The sequence below is a fragment of the Panthera leo genome, chromosome D1 (assembly GCF_018350215.1).
Source record: "Panthera leo isolate Ple1 chromosome D1, P.leo_Ple1_pat1.1, whole genome shotgun sequence".
NCBI lineage: Eukaryota > Metazoa > Chordata > Mammalia > Carnivora > Felidae > Panthera > Panthera leo.
In genome coordinates this window covers 108,847,374-108,863,998 of record NC_056688.1, presented here as the reverse complement: position 1 = coordinate 108,863,998, position 16,625 = coordinate 108,847,374, and the positions used below count along the sequence as shown (strand labels likewise).

General features: G+C 52.5%; 1 protein-coding gene and 1 long non-coding RNA gene across 2 annotated transcripts; one reads left to right on the top strand and one right to left on the bottom strand.

Moving 5' to 3' along the window:
- Positions 1-4,405: 4,405 nt before the first annotated feature.
- On the bottom strand, positions 4,406-8,535 carry LOC122199886. The gene is made up of 3 exons (XR_006193644.1): positions 8,402-8,535; positions 7,252-7,395; positions 4,406-5,054 (listed from the first exon to the last, which is right to left on the bottom strand). It is a non-coding gene; the product is annotated as an uncharacterized LOC122199886 (long non-coding RNA).
- GAL3ST3 (galactose-3-O-sulfotransferase 3) lies at positions 5,466-9,522 on the top strand. The gene is made up of 2 exons (XM_042905267.1): positions 5,466-5,611; positions 7,858-9,522. Exons 1-2 carry the CDS (start codon positions 5,487-5,489, stop codon positions 9,026-9,028), a joined length of 1,296 nt encoding a protein of 431 aa, XP_042761201.1. The 5' UTR covers positions 5,466-5,486; the 3' UTR covers positions 9,029-9,522.
- Positions 9,523-16,625: the final 7,103 nt, after the last annotated feature.

Genomic DNA, 16,625 nt, shown 5'->3' with positions numbered 1-16,625 from the left:
TTTCCCCCCACACCCACACCCTTCATATCTTCTTTCTAGCATGCTCCATGTCATTGACTGACCCCCCCCCCCCAAAGAGAAGTAGCTGAGGGCGAGGAAAAAATAATGGGGTGCCGAGTCTAGGGAAGGTGGGTTCAAGAGAAACAGAAAAGGACTGAGCCAGGAAGGCTGCTCACATCCTAGCCCTGGATAGGAAATTCTCTTTCCTCCCGTCCAAGCCTTGATCCTTCCTCTTAAAATCACCATCACCACCCCAGTCTCCTGACACTCCCAAAGGAAAAGCCAAACCCAGAAAGGACAGAAGAAATACGTGGTATTCTCCCCTCCAGCACGTCAGCCCACTCAGGTAGAGCCATTCTGACCCAAAGGAAGCATCTTTCTGCTTCCCGTAACTGGAGAGCTGCTGGCAGGTCACCTGAGGCCGAAGGGCCCTAGACATGTGTATGTGCTGGGGACGGTGATGGGGGTCTCTGAGACAAGATAAACTGAAGTCTGATAGGTGAGGAGGTAATGTAGCTATGGCCAGAAAGGGACAAGTGGGACCTCATTATAACAGCTCTGGGACCCAGGCAGGACAGAACCTCCCATTGTGCTGAGGCAGTCACTGAGGGGCAGAGAGAAGTTGACATTCCCAACAGGCCAAACTGGGACCACAAGCAGTTCTCCTGATTCCAAGAGTCCCCATTCCCTTCACCCTCTTAACAAGGATCCTTGCACAATAGCTACCTGTGCGGGGCTAGAATGGAATCCAATTCCTTCCAGTCCCAGTTTGGCGGGCTGTCCCAGCTCCAGGCTCTTGCCCTAATAGGTCAAGAGGGTAGGAGAAATCAGAAGTCCATGAGAACCAATGAACTAAATGTAGGGCTGTTGGTATCTGCCATGACTTTGAGAGGTGCTGCTGCCCAGCTCCAGGTGGTAGGAGTTAGGGTCTAAGAAGGGAGCAGAAAATTCAGGACCACCCCCTCCCCCCACCCGGGCACACCCACACACAGACACACAGGAGTTTACACAGAGCCTTCACACATATCACCTCTGCAGTCTCCGAGCAGCTCCAAGAACAGCTCTCTATCCTAGAGCTGAAAGTATCCAGGCCCACGGAGTTGGCTCTTCACTCTGGGTCTTAAGTTCAACAAGGGTTGAACTTGGGTTCTCAGATTCCCAGTACAAAGTGCTAAGGCTCTGGTCAGGAACAAGTGAGTCTGGAGTCCCGCTGTAGGGTAGGAGTGGGTCAGCAGCAAGGGGATTGCCTCAGGGGCTGGAAGGAAAGGGTCTTCAGGGGTGGGAGGGCAAATGGGACCAGCCCCCAGGCTGAAGCTGTGCTTCTCTGCTGGAGGTGGACAGAGAAGAGGAGGGAGGTAGTATGTGGGTGCTGGTAAAGGTACCCGTGTCTCTAACTCCCCTAGGACCCACCAGGCCAAGGTCGCCCAATAGAGCCCAGGAATGTCCAGCAATGCCAGAGTATCCAGATACCTTCCAGGCCTCAGTTTCCCCTTCTGTAGAGTGAGGGCAAGATGCTGGCCACATTGCTGAATCTCTCTGCAAGGCTGCCGGGCGATGCCCGCATCCGAAGACGCCACCCGGAGACTGTTCCTGGGCAGCCTTCAAGTCGGAGCTGCCCCCTCCTCTTCCCACTCCCCTTCCCCTCCCCCTCCCCTGCACGCTGCCGGCCCCCGCCCCCGCCCCGCCTCCGGTGTGCGATGGGGGGGCGGACGGCGGGCAGAGCGGAGAGGAGAGCGGAGTCGCCACCTGATCCCATCCAGGCTCGGAGAGGAGAGCGAACCGGCGCTCGGCGCTCAGGGTCCCCGGCGCCCTGCGATCCGCATTGGATTTCGGGACAAGGGTTTAGAGATAGCGGCGACCACCCCAGACCCGGGTCGGAGGCAGAGCCCGCGGCGTAAGTACTGCAGTGGCCGGCGTGGGGCAGGGGGACTGGGGTGGACCGGGCCGGGACAGGGGACGGACGAGGGGTAGGCAGGAGAGTGTCGCGGGGGCCTGGTGCCTGGAGAGCATGGGGGCGGGGGGCGCTCTACCCCCTGGGGAACGAGAGAAGCCGGGGTGAGAGGGCGAGTCTGGCCTATCCCCTGTGGTGACCAGATCCTAGTGACCGGATCCCTGGGGTAGGTGGGGATGAAATTGAGGGAATGGGGGCTGAAGGGGCGGTAGTGATGGAGAGAGAAGGATGAAGGGAATTTGGAGGCAGGGATGACGTGGGGGCGGATGGCAAGGAGAGGGGGCTGGGGAGGACCTGGCAGCAGGCTGGGAGGAAAAAGGAAGGAAAAGAGAGAGGTGGAAAGATATTTGATCTCCTGAGCCACTAATCGGCAGCCCCCTCAGCCCTCAGCCCCTTCCTCTCTAGTGCCCTGGGCAGTTTCCCTGCTCACCGGGCTGTGCCGTGCTCTAGTAAGGACGGAGTCTCCAGGTCACCCAATGGTCAGGGCTGGTGGTCCAAGCCGGGACACCCTCCCCCTCTGAGAGCACCCATATTGGCCCTAGAGCTGGAGGGGAGAGAGAAAAGGGCTCATTTGGGAGTGGGTGGGTGTCCAAGCCCGTTTTCAAAGCTCTGCCTAGCTATACCATTTTTTCCTTTGGTTCCCTGGAGAAAGGAAAGCAATTTGCAAAACCAGGCAGCAGCCTGAGGTAAATTGTTCTGACTAAAATTAGCACTGATATTCTGATGAGGCTGGGCATCCTGACCTGTCTGGGACGGCGGAGGGAAACTCTCTCCATGGAGAAGACACAGGGGAGGCAGAGGAGTTTGAAGAATACAAGGAGCAGGAGCCAGGGCCCCAGGAGACCACCACCCACCCCACACCAGCCTGGAGATTACAGAGGTTAGATCCAGCCCTGGCCAGCCCCCTCCCCGGGTGCCAGTGCCCTGACTCCATCTCCAGAGGAGGCATCATGGAGAGAACTTGGCAAGGGAAGGGAGGCCGCTTCCAGTGTCCAAGCAGCACCCTCTCTGAGGACCTGGAATGTTTAGCCTGGCCGAGTGCCCACCCAGAGGAGACAAGGTTACTGCTTTCAAATACCTGAAGGTCTGTCATGGAGAAAAATGATCCATGTGGTCTAGGACAGCAACACTAGCAATCATGTAGATGGAAGGTGGAAGGGGGCAGGCTGAGCAGTGCACTCATAGTGGCAGGCTGATCCTAGCTGTCCCAGAAACAACTTTTGAACAGCTGAGGCTGTTCAGAAACGGACCAGGCTGTATCTGAAGGTAGTGAGCGTCCCGACACTGGTGGTGGCCAAGCAGAAACCGGTGCCCACCTTAGAGGTGGTGTCCATGAAGTTCTTGCGCTAACGATGCCCTATTTCAAGGGGACCTTAGACGAGGGTCTGGCTAACTGGGTCCCCAGGGCTAAGACATGGAGGGGAGTGGGACGGAGGAGACCACCAAGCACCCTGTTGTCCTTCTCTGTGTGGCCTGCTTGAAGCACTTCCCAGGGAAAGTCCCTGCTGCGCTCTCTCCGGGCTTGACCTCCTTGGCTGACCCAGAGTCCTCTGAAAATAGAATAGTTTTAGCGAGTTTAGCAGTGATGTGAATAGGTTGACTTCCCACTTTGCCCCCTTGGGAAACTCCCATCTTGTCACCAAATCCTCTAGGCAAGACGAGTGGCAGAGGCCACAGGCTCTGACTTCCCTTGTAGGCTTCCTCACCCTCGCATAGCCAGCCCTTCTCTGCCCTTAACAATCCTTGAAAAGACAGCAGGGCCTTAGGCTTTCTCTGCTATGCCCTTGGCTGCCCTCTGTGGTGGACCCTTCACCCCCCTCGGCTCCAGGCAGATTAAGTCTGTCTGCAGGCTGGTGGAGGAAACCAGGTGATGCGGCCTGGAGAGAAAGGAAAGGCCTAACCATCACATCATTCCACCCGAGCAGGTTTAAATGTAATCCAGGATTAATGAGAGGAGAGGGGAAGGTAGTGGTAAAGAAGAGGAACTAGAAACCAAGCTCTAGGCCCCAGCAGGAAGTGATGGTCAAAAGTTTTTACGTTACCTCATCCCTCCTGGGACCCAGGTGTCCTAGTTCCACATACGTGCAAATGCTCATAGGGTTCCAGGCTCCCTCTCCCCTTTCGAGAGGTGTGAATGTGAGGCTGATGCTGAACCCAGACCTGGAGACTAAGGCCCCTGAGACACAGACACCACCCTAGTGGGGAGACAGACATTGCTGCTGAAGCTGTCTTTCCACCAGGACTGCCAAAGGCCAGGCTGCCCTTGAGCCAAGGCATTTGTGCAGAGACAGGTGACTGGCTGGAAAACAGGCCCTCCCTGCTTCTGCCTCTCATTCCTGCCACTCACCTGGGATGGAGGCCCATCTTCTTCTGGAGAATCTCAGCGGGGAAACAAGCAGGAGCCCCTCTGTGTTCCCCACACCCCACCCCTCTCTCCTCTCCCCGGCTGCCATGTCACGGCCTTGGCCAGGCACCTCTCACTGCAGAGTCAGCTGACAAAGTGGCCAAGGTTTCAGGTGTCTAGGGATGGAATCCAGATAGGGTTCTGGGATTTCAAGTCCTTCCTTTCTTTCTCTCATGGATTTATTGGTCTTGGGCCCTCAGGGCAGGAGCCCAGCTAGGAAGGCTCGGGGCTCAGAAACATGTAGAACTACCAGAGTCCAGAGCAGGGATGGAGAAATCCGTGTTCTGTGGAAGCAGCACACATTACATCTAGAAGGATGGGCTTTGGAACCAGAAAGAACAGGTCTGAATCCTGATTCTGCCAACAACTGTGTGACCAGGGACGAGTAGCACCATGTCATAGAGCCTCAGTTTCCTTGTCTATAAGATGGGGAATAATGCCTGTGTTAGGGTGTGTGGGGATTAAACGGCATTAAGTATGTACTAGTATGGTACATGTAGTAAGCCGGCAGTATCGATGCCTTACGCATGTCAAGAGACTCGAGAAGATACAGGTCCAGTCAGTGGTTTCTGAGGAGCTCGGTCTCTGGGGAGTCAAGACCAACTCTTGGCTGAAGCAGTCAGGCAAGGAATCCTGGAGGAGGGAGACCTTGAATTGAGACTTCTGTGCTTTAAGCCAAGCACTGGTGCTAAGGCAAGTCTACTGGGGGCGGGGAGACAGAAACAAATAACCACAAGACAGACAAATTAGGGCCAGGCCGAGAAGCTGAGACAGGGCTCCAGGGAGGAGTGGCTACCGCTTGAAGGGCTGGCCACACCCAGAGCCTGTAATTCCACCCAAGACTAAGTTATCTAGAGGGTGCCGAGATAGGGTCTTGGAAACGGGAGGTAGGAATCCGATCTTCTCTGGCTTCTCTGCGCACCGCACCCTTTGGAGCTCTCCTTTGCACCAGTCCTGCTGGGGCCCACAGTCCATCTCCTCTGCCCGCCGCAAACCTGTTTGCCTCCTTCTCCTGCCAGGCCTCTCAGGAATACTGGCCCTGCTACCAGAGCCCCAGGAGCCCCCATGAGTGCTGGCGAAGGGAGTCCTGGATAGTGAGGTCCCGGCTGGTCCAGGGGTGGGTACCCCATCATGCCACCCATCCTCCAGCACCTGCAGCAGGCCTCCAAGATGATGAGCCGCAGAAAAATCCTGCTGCTGGTGCTAGGGTGCAGCACCTTAAGCCTCCTCATCCACCAGGGGGCACAGCTCAGCTGGTAAGGGGGCAGGGCCTCACCGCATGGGCGGGACCCAGGGGAGCTGCATTCTTGCCTGGTGGGCAACGGAATTGGGAACTCTCCTTCCTACTCCTTCTATCTGCCGGAAGGGTCTGTCTTCTGCTGGGCTTTGTTCCTTCCATTTTTCTAAACTTATTTTTTTTTTAATGGGCTCTATGCCCAACATGAGGCTTGAACTCATGACCCCAAAGACGAGTGTCGCATGCTCCACTGACTGAGCCAGCCAGGCGCCCCTCCTTCCCTCTATTCTAGTTGTGCTTTCTATATATTCTCTTTAGATCCACACAACCTGCTTGGGCAGGCACTGGTCTTCACTGAAAGGTTGCTTGAAGTCCTAGAGTTAGTGACTTAAACTGGGATTCTAATCCCGTCCAAATGCTGCCCGTGGCATCACACTCTGAGTGCCTCCCCAGAGGACTGCAAACAACTTCTCATTACTTATGCTGTGCTGGGCAAATCCCCTCACTCTTCTGAGCCTGTTCCCTCATCTACAAAATGGGGATGATGCTATGGGTGACCCAGTTACTCCCCGTGATACAGGATACGTGATGACTAGCAGTAGCCCTTACCCCGCTCCATGACTCACTGTGTGAACCCACCAAGTCCCTGCACCCTTCAGGGCCTCATTCCCATTTTCTACATGGTCTGCCCATAAGAATGGTGTGAATAGGCCCAGTTCTTGTTGGATGATTTAACGGTCTTTTGGTAGGGCATCTGTGTAGATATTATCCTGAGCCCAAATGGGCCACAGATAGGAAATCTCAGTGGTGTTCTCAGAGCTGCTTAGAGTTCTCATTACATGATGCTTAGGATAGAAAAGAAACAATAGTAACTCAAAATATGCAGGGAATTTACAGGTCACCTGTCATCCCAAACACCCTTGTTTCAGGAATAAGGAAACGAATGAAAGCTTCATAAAGGCTAGGATTGTTGTCTGGTTTTTATACTATTAGCATATTTCTTGAACCTAGAACAGTGCCTGGCATATAGTAGATGCTCAAAAAAAAAAAAAAAAAAAAAAAAAAAGACTTATTGAATGAATGAGGCTCCAGAGAATCTAACAGAATCACGAATCAAATAGATTGCCTCAAAGCCCGTGCCACTCACCTACAAGATGAGAAGCCAAAGAGTAAAAATGCGAAAAAAGCTAGAGAACGAGAGAATATGGTGACTTTATTTAGTTGCCAGACAATGTAAATGATTTTTCTCCTTCTGGTCCTCAGTTTCTACATGTGTAGAGGAGACTTTCTCAAAGATCTCCAAGGGCCTCTGTCCTTGTATTAGTTGTTTCTGTGTAACCCAATTACCTCAAAACTTAGCACCTGAAAACATCAAACACTTATTATCTTGGGGCATCTGGGTGGCTCAGTCAGTTAAGCGTTGGACTCTTGATTTCAGCTCAGGTCATGATCTCACGGGTTCATGGGTTCAAGCCCTACATCAGGCTCTGTGCTCAAAGTGCAGAGCCTGCTTGGGATTCTCTCTTTCTACCTCTCTCTGCCTCTCCCCCACTCATGTTCTCTCTCTCAGTCTCTCTCAAAATAAATAAAACTTTAAAAATAATTTTAAAAACACTTATTATCTTGCTTCTGTGGGCCAGGAATCCAGGTGTGGATTACCTGGGTTCCTCTGGCTCAAGGTCACACGGCATTGCAATCAAGCTGGCTGCTAGGGATGCAGTCTCATCTGAAGGTCTGATTGGAAATGCTCCCCTTCCAAGCTCATTCACGTGGCTGCTGGCAATATTCAGTTCTTCAAGCAGGCTGAAAGAATGAGGCCCGGTTCCTCAGGGACTGTTGTCGCCCGGTGCCTCCCCATACAGCTGCTTACAGTATGGCAGTTTGCTTCTCCTTGCATGAGTCATCCCAGAGAGAGGCAGAGAGACCAAGATAGAAGCCATTGTCTTTTTATAATGTAATCTCAGGAATGGCATCCCATCATTTCTGCCCTATTCTATTCCCGAGCAGCATCAAGTCCTGCTCATACTCATGGGGAGGGAAATACACAAGGGCGTGAATACCCAGAGGCCAGCAGGGATCACTGGGGTGACGTCATACTAAAGGCCGCCTGGCATATCCCTCTACTGGTTCATGGGTACAGTCCGGGTTGGACCATTCTGTGGCCCACCTCACCATCCTTGGGGAGGGGCAGGGGTCGAGAAGCATCCCTCTCACACCCTCCACCACCCCCCCCCCCGCCCCCCGCCCACCTCCCGAACTCTGCAGGTACCCCAAGCTGTTTCCTCTGAGCTGCCCGCCTCTGCGGGACTCACCGCCCCGCCCCAAGCACATGACTGTGGCCTTCCTGAAGACGCACAAGACTGCGGGCACGACTGTCCAGAACATCCTGTTCCGATTCGCCGAGCGCCACAACCTGACGGTGGCCCTGCCGCACCCGAGCTGCGAGCACCAGTTCTGCTACCCGCGCAACTTCTCGGCACACTTCGTGCACCCAGCCACGCGGCCACCGCACGTGCTAGCCAGCCACCTGCGCTTCGACCGCGCCGAGCTCGAGCGCCTCATGCCGCCCGGCACCGTCTACGTCACCATCCTGCGCGAGCCGGCCGCCATGTTCGAGTCGCTCTTCAGCTACTACAACCAGTACTGCCCGGCCTTCCGGCGCGTGCCCAACGCGTCGCTCGAGGCCTTCCTGCGCGCGCCCGAGGCCTACTACCGCGCGGGCGAGCACTTCGCCATGTTCGCGCACAACACGCTGGCCTACGACCTGGGCGGCGACAACGAGCGCAGCCCGCGCGATGACGCCGCCTACCTGGCCGGCCTCATCCGCCAGGTGGAGGAGGTCTTCTCGCTCGTCATGATCGCCGAGTACTTCGACGAGTCGCTGGTACTGCTGCGGCGCCTGCTGGCCTGGGACCTGGACGACGTGCTCTACGCCAAGCTCAACGCGCGCGCCGCCAGCTCGCGCCTCGCCGCCATCCCCGCGGCGCTCGCGCGGGCCGCGCGCACCTGGAACGCGCTCGACGCGGGCCTCTACGACCACTTCAACGCCACGTTCTGGCGCCGCGTGGCGAGCGCCGGCCGCGCGTGCGTGGAGCGCGAGGCGCGCGAGCTGCGCGAGGCCCGCGAACGCCTGCTGCGGCGCTGCTTCGGCGCGGAGCCCGTGCTGCGGCCCGCCGCGCAGATCCGCACCAAGCAGCTGCAGCCGTGGCAGCCCAGCCGCAAGGTGGACATCATGGGCTACGACCTGCCCAGCGGCGGCGCCGGTCCAGCCACCGAGACCTGCCTCAAGCTGGCCATGCCCGAGGTGCAGTACTCGAGCTACCTGCTGCGCAAGCAAAAGCGCCGGGGCGGCGTGCGGGCCCGGCCGGAACCGGTCCTGGACAATCCGCCGCCGCGGCCCATCCGGGCGCTGCCCCGCGGCCTCCAGGGCCACTGAGCTCTCAAGAGTCTGGATCCTACCCTGCCCGCCCGGAGTCCTGCCTGGGACTGCCCCCGGGCCATGCGCCTCATCGGGGCCTCTTCTGCTCAGTACTTGGGGCCTTGTCTCCCAACCTGAGCCTGCCTCCCTAGGGTGGGTTGAACCCCATCTTCGTGGTGGGTGCTGATAGGCCCGATCGAGCCCCGGGCCACCCTCTTCTCCTTCCTAACTGGTTGGTAACTTTGACAAGAGGTCTGAGGCCTGACCAAGAACTGCCCACCCTGCCGCCTTCTGTGGGTTGAGCCCCACCTGTCTTTTTTCAAGTGGGTGAGCCCAGGCCTCAGAGGGAGGCTGAGCCCTGGGAAAGGCTGCTTTGTCAGCTTCCCGGGCTGCTCTTCCTCTCAGGGGTCAGAGACCCCCCCACACCATCTGTCTTCCAGGTTCCACCCTCCCCAAAGACCTAAGCTGCTCCCAGACTCCCAGAACCAAGAGTTCTTGGGTTGGGTTTTTTGTTTGGTTGGGTTTTCTTTTTCTTTTTTTCTTTCCTTCCTTCTTTCTTTCTTTCTTTCTTTCTTTCTTTCTTTCTTTTTTTAATAAAATACTTTCAAAAGGTACAGGTTGGTTGTCAGTCATTGAAAGCCAGATTTCCCACGTTTGAGGATGAGGCAGATGCCCAAGAATAGCAGCTGTGACGGTCCCCATGAGGAAGGGGCCCAGGCTCAATCAAGCTCCTCCACCGTCCTTCCCAGAGGCTTACAATTCTCAACAACCTCTTGACTGGGCTCACTGGTGCAGACTGGCCACCTCAGCTCTACTTATTTTTCATTTGAGAAAATCCAAATCACTCCTTTCCATTCAATTCAGCCCCACGTACTGAACGTCGTCTCTAATTTGGGGACATAGGTGGGCAAGGCAGATAGGGTTCATGGGGCTCATGGGGAGACATTGGAACTGGAGTGGGACATGTAAACTCAAGGAGGGACTGGAGCTGGGTAGAGGGGAACACTTCAGGCTGAGCGGGGGGCTAGATGGAGGATCATACTAGTAAGGAGGTACTCAACTCCCCCTTTTGAGTCACTAACTTCACTACGGGTCCTCCCCACAAGGAGAAGATACCCTGTCTCAGATAAAGTCCATTCCCCGCCCCTGGTGTTCTTTAGCACAGCAAGACATCCAGCACTTCAATGTTTATTTATTTTTGAGGGGACAGGGGGGATGGAGGACCCGAAGCAGGCTCTGCGCTGACAGCAATGAGACTGATGCGGGGCTCGAACTCACAAACGGTGAGATCATGACCTGAGCTGAAGCTGGATGCTCAACTGACTGAGCCACCCAGATGCCCCATCCAGCACTTTAAAATGAAACTCCAGGAGCACCTGGGTGGTTCAGTTGGTTAAGGTCCAACTCCTGATTTAGGATCAGGTCGTGATCTCACAGTTCGTAAGATTGAGGCCTACGTGGGCTTGCTCTGACAGCGTAGAGCCTACTTGGGACTCTCTCTCTGCCTCTCTCTCAGGAGAGAGAGAGGGAGAGAGAGAATGAACAGTGAGGGACGGAGAGAGAGGGAGACACAGAATCCGAAGCAGGCTCCAGGTTCTGTGCTGTCAGCACAGAGTCCGGCACGGGGCTCGAAGTCACAAACTGTGAGATCATGACCTGAGCGGAAGTTGGATGCTTAGTTAGCTGAGCCACCCAGGCACCCCTAAACTCAAAAAAATTTTTTAAATAAAATGGAACTCAAGACTAGCAGAGAATCAACTTTTTCTGTTACTTTCTTTAGAGCTATGTTGACCTATCCGGACAAGTAATAAAAATAATAGCTAACACGGTGTGCTGTGCCCGCCACTAAAGTTTACAGACTTTAACATACACTAACTTATGAGATAGGTACCGTCTATGGGTGATGGAACTGAGGCTTAGAGAGGTTAAGTAACACTCGGGGTCATACAGCTAAGCCTTGGACGGTGTAGCTTCAGAATCTATGCTCCCTAAGTGCTATCACACTGCCATTTGAAAAGAGAAGTTCCTGTACCCTAGCCTAGGCTGACTTCCAGGACTTTCCCCCAAAAGAACGTAAGGTGAAGGGACCAAGATATTGCTATCAGTTCCTCTTTATTTTATTTTTCACAGAGACGATTGTTGACCTGTCTGGATAATAGAGATTGCAATGGTTAGTTGACAGTTTGGATGACAGTCTCCGGGCTTGAAAAGTGGCTGCTTTTATCGCACCCCACTTTTTACCAGTAGAGCTCTGGAAAAGGCAAAAGAATACAGACACACAAAGCCATAATTAGGTTTCGGGCGTTAAGCAGCAGTAAAGAATTGTACTCGACTCAAAGTCGTCTATCCTAAGAAAAGCATGGACTGACCCCCAGGCCAAGAAGGTGCCTGTCTGCTACTGTTCACCTCCGGCCCTAGCCTCTGATCATGCCTTTCCCAAGAACATCCTTCACCTTGTCTTGTGCCCTCCTGGAAAATTCAGACTTGCCTGTAAGATCTGTCTTGATAGACCTCTCCTGCCTTCCCAGACCGTCAGGCTGGTGGGCCTTTTTTTTTTTTTTTTTTTTCTAATCAACGTTGCCCCGCTTCAGCAGAGAGTACAATTCAGGATTCAAGAACTAACTGGAAGCATCTGGAATCATCAGGTCCTGGAAGAGGGTTTCTCTGTAGAAGCAAAGGCAGACCCTAAGTAGGCACCAAATCAAATATTAGCCTTCAGTGACTAAGCAGGGGTGGGGTGGGGTGGGGTGGGGAGGGGCCCTCTGGGACTCCTTGATCAAACATCTCCAGCTTCAGCTACAGGGAACAGCCCCTGGGTCCCAATGCCTTGCAAAGAGCCTTCTTCCATCAACACGCATGTGGTACTACCCACTCTGTGCCCACTCTACACATTTCCAGGGCTGGGCAGTGGGTGAAATGTGGTCGCTGCCTCAAGGAGCTCACAATAAGGTCTGGGACAGGTGTGTAAGCAGCTACCCGCAGAGAACCACACACGTGCACTGGGTGTAAGAAAGCTGGGGCCTTTGTGAGCCGGGGAGTGCTGGGCTCCCCGGTGGGAAAGGCACACCAGCACCAACTTACGAAAGGCCCTGAATGTCCTGCTTAGAAGTTTGGATTGTCCCATGTGGGACTCTGGAGTGAATGGAATGGCTCAGATGAGCTTCAGGGGAGGCCGGACTGTCCCCAGAGCAGAGGGGTCATGATCTCTCGCCATCTGCAGTCCCTTCCTGGCTGGCACAGCAGCACACAGGTGGGGACCTCTGTTGTAGATGGAGAGGAGTCACTGAAACAGGCAGGAGAAGGGTCTCCAGTTGCAAATGCTACTGGGAAGAGGGACATGGCTAAGAACAGGGACACCAACTAACTTTCCTGAGCACTTACAATGGGCTGGGTGCTCTTCTCTGTGCCTATGTGTTTTCACTCATTTGATCCTTCCACCAACCCTGGGAAAGAGGTGTTTTTCTTATCCCCCTTTCACAGAAGGGGAAACTGAGGTACAAAAAGGTGTGGTGTCCAGGATCACTGGACCGGGAGAGGCTGAACCAGGACAGCACCCAGAGGGCTTGAACTCCCAAGAACCACCCTGTCACTGGAATCCATTGTCCCACCCCATCAAACGCACACTCAGGAGTCCCAGCTGGCTCTATTCAAGAGCCTCCTTGTAGAAGCCTCCTGAGAGCAGGCTTGAGTGGGAGACAGACGTAGAGGGCCCAAGCGCTTTGGGTGCCTGAGGTGAAGGTGGCAACCTGCCAACATGATTGGGCAGCTTCTCAGGCTGTGCCAGAGAAGCAGAGAGGGACTGCAGGGCTGTGCACCTGAGGGGAGGGGCAGCCCCTGGGGGGCACCCAGATGAGAGGAAGGATGGGAGAAGGAGAGGCCTTACGGGGGAGGGAGGTGAGCATGGCATTTCCATTCTCAATCTCAGAGACCTGACATTTGCTCCTCCGACCCAGAACGGCTGCAGGAATCTGAGGGCCCAGGCTGGCCATTCCTCTCCTCTCCAAAAGATTCCCCTGCACCTTCAGGTGGGCAAAGGACAGGATGAGACCAGCCTCCTCCATCCCCACTCTCCACTGCCATACAAATCTCATAGGGTTTTCCCAACACTCAAGCAACAGGGGAGCAGGAGTCAGAGCCTAATACCCCATTACAAATGGGAAGACTCAGTCGTTCGAGCATCCAACTCTTGATTTTGGCTCAGGTCATGATTTTAGGTCATGGCACTGAGCCCTGCCTCAGTCACCACACTGAGTGTGGACCTGCTTAAGATTTTCTCTCTCCTTCCCTCTGCCCCTCTCCGCTGCTTGCTCTCTCTCTCTCTCTCTCTCTCTCTCTCTCTCTCTCAAATTTAAAAAAAAAAAATGGGAAGACTGAGTCCCAGAGTGGACATGTGGCTTCCAGAGGTGGCCTAGAGCCAGGGCAGAGATAGAGTGGGGACCGTCCCATGAGCTGGAGAACACAAGAGGCAGGATCCTGGGTCTTCTATCCCAACTTTGAGTCCAGCCTAGAACTCCCCTCCTCAGTGTTCCCCAGATTCATCAAATGCATTATGTTCAAAACCAGACATCTCACCTTCTGCTCAAACCAGCGTCTCCAGTGCTCTCAGTTTCAGGGACTGGCAGTCCATTCAAGCACATGCTCAAGTCTCTGTCCTTGGGGTCTCCTTAGCGTCTCCCTCCCACTTTCCCCCATACCACCTGTCACCACATCCTACAGATTCTGACTCCTGTATAGCTAGCATCTACCCACATCTCCTTCACCACAACACCTGCCTTGGTCCAAGCCATCAGTTTCTCTATGGTTATGTCAATGGCCTCCTAAGTGACCTACTTGCCTCAGGCTGCTCACAGCAAACACAGTCTCCTCTCTGTATCCAGAGTGATCCTTCTTAAAGCAACCTGATCTTATCACCCCCCATCTGAAACACTGCCTTCCTTACCAGCCCACAGGGCCCAGCCTAGTCTGATCCCCCTACCCAAAAACCTTTCAGCTATATCTCCCATTACTCCTCTACCCCCATCATGTTCCAGCCACATCGGATTATACACCATTCTCTGAATGCAATGGTATGCCAAGTCTGACTCTTACTGGCTCTTGAAAGCTGAATTTTGTCAGCCAGTTGTTGAACACAATAAAATTACATTAAAGACTAAAATTAAATTATTAAGGGGGCGCCTGGGTGGCTCAGTCGGTTAAGCTGCCGACTTCGGCTCAGGTCACGATCTCGCGGTCCATGAGTTCAAGCCCCGCATCGGGCTCTGTGCTGACAGCTCAGAGCCTGGAGCCTGTTTCAGATTCTGTGTCTCCCTCTCTCTCTGCCCCTCCCCTGTTCATGCTCTGTCTCTCTCTGTCTCAAAAATAAATAAACGTTAAATTTAAAAAAAAAATTAAATTATTAGGGGTGCCTGGTTGGCTCAGTCAGTAGAGCCTTGGGGCTCTACTGACATAGCCAATAGCCTATGACTATTGACCTTGGGGTTGTGGGTTGTGGGTTGTGAGCTCGAGCCCCACATTGGGCATAGAGATTACTTTAAAAAAGTAATCTGCTGAGATCAACAGGGCTTGATCTTACGATGGTGAGGTCATGACCTGAGCCTAAATCAAGAGTAGGGCACTTAACCAACTGAGCCACCCAGGTGTCCCCCCAAAATAAAATATTTAAATTAAGTTATTAAATTCTATAGACTTATCATCAAATTGGGTTTTTTAAGAGCAAAATTAATAAATACTGACAACCCACTACTTTCTAGTTAGTTTGCTATATTTTACTATTGCTTATGTTTTTAAGGTTATCTATGTCTACCTTATCTGCCTGGTGGTAGAATGATGCGTTACTTACTGCACATTTCTTCCAAATGTTAAAATGGTTAGTGTAAAATCAGCCATGGTAGGAATAATTACACTACAAGTCAACAAACACTACAAATCAAGTTGATTCATTGTTTTGTTGGTCATCTAGACCAGAGTTCAGCAAACTACAAGCTGAATCTGGCCCATCACCTATTTTTGTAAATAAAGTTTTATTGAAACACAATTACACTCATTCATGTACCTATTATTCTGTGGTTGTTTTGTACAACAATAGCAGAGCTGTGTAGTGGCTATGGAGCCTCTCTGACCCCCAAAGTCTAAGATGTTTACTATTTTGTCTTCCATGGAAAAAGTTTGTTTCTCATTAACAACAACAAAAATATCAACCAATATTCACATCAGAACTGAACATGGAGAGATGGTGTTAAACATTTACCACCACACCACTGCCTAAAATCTGATGGGCCTATTCCTACCTCCATTCTTTGCACATGATCTCCCCTTTGACCACAATGCTTTTTCTCTTTTGATCCACCTGGAGAGTTCCTACCCATTCTTTTAACATGTCCCTTTTCCCACGCTCTTGTATCAGTTAGCAATGTGCTGTGTAACAAACCACTCCAAAACATAAAGGTTTTAAAAGACTTATTATTCATTACATTATTGTTCATCTGGGTGGTACTGCTTATCTGGGCTGGGCTTGATTGACCTCAACTGTGCTCACTCACAGTCCATGGCCAGCTGGCATGGTTGCTGAGATCTGTAGAATGGCCTCAACCAAGATGATTCAGCTGTGCTCTATATGGTCTTTCTTCTCTTTAGCAGATGAGCCTGGACATGTTCTTATTGTCCAAGTGTGGGTTCAAGAAAGCAAGAGAAAAACAAAACTGTCCTGAGGCTTGTAAGAGACACTCTATCACTTCTGCCATATTTGATTGGCCAAAGTAAGTCACAAGACCAGTCCAGATTTAAGGGGTGGGATAATACATGGTGTAGAGTCCCATTTCAAGGGGCATTATGGATAGAAGGAGGGGGCGATTTTTACATTCAATCTATCACACTACCTTCCCCTCTTTCCTCAAGCAAAGGAGCTGTTCCTGATTCTGTGTTCATGCAGCACTGCTAAGAAGCAAACCAAAACAAAACCTGTCCAAAGTGCTTTGTTAAGATAAGAAATCTACAGAGACATTGATTTATTTACCTTTGTTTACAAAGAGACAAGAGACGTGGACTGAACTTAAAGTTTCTTCTAACAAAGAAAATGGCAGTTTGTGTATCTTTTTTTTTTTAAATGCTTATTTATTTATTTGTTTTGAGAAATAAAGCAAGCAAGCAGGGGAGGTGCAGAGAGAGGGAGGGAGAGAGAGAGAGAATCCCAAGCAGGCTCCACGCTGTCAGTGCAGAGCCCAATGCAAGGCTCGAACCCACCAATGGCAAGATCATGACCTGAGCCAAAACCAAGAGTTAGACGCTTAGCCGACTGAGCCACCCAGGCGCCCCAGTTTGTGTTTCTTTTAAAATGACTTTTTCAAAATTACTTTTAAAAGGGATACTTTCTATCATCCAGGATTTTATCAGAGAAACAGAATTACTGGGAGTGATTATATACAATGAAGATGTCTTAGAAGGATGAGACCCTACATAATTGTGAGAGCTGATTATATAAGACTGGTGTCTTTTTATCTGGTACTGGAGCCAAAAGACGGTAGGCAGGCAGTTGAGATGAATGTAAGGTGGGGGCAGTAAGAACAAACTGGCACTTGTGAGGCTGAGCTAGACCCACAGGATAGACCAGAACCCACAT

What these genes read in the sequence shown, in the direction of transcription:
- GAL3ST3 (XM_042905267.1), top strand. Translation starts at nt 5,487, where the DNA reads ATGCCACCCATCCTCCAGCACCTGCAGCAGGCCTCCAAGATGATGAGC. An exon ending in CAGGGGGCACAGCTCAGCTG is followed by an intron (nt 5,612 to 7,857) that starts GTAAGGGGGCAG and finishes CGAACTCTGCAG; the next exon opens with GTACCCCAAGCTGTTTCCTC.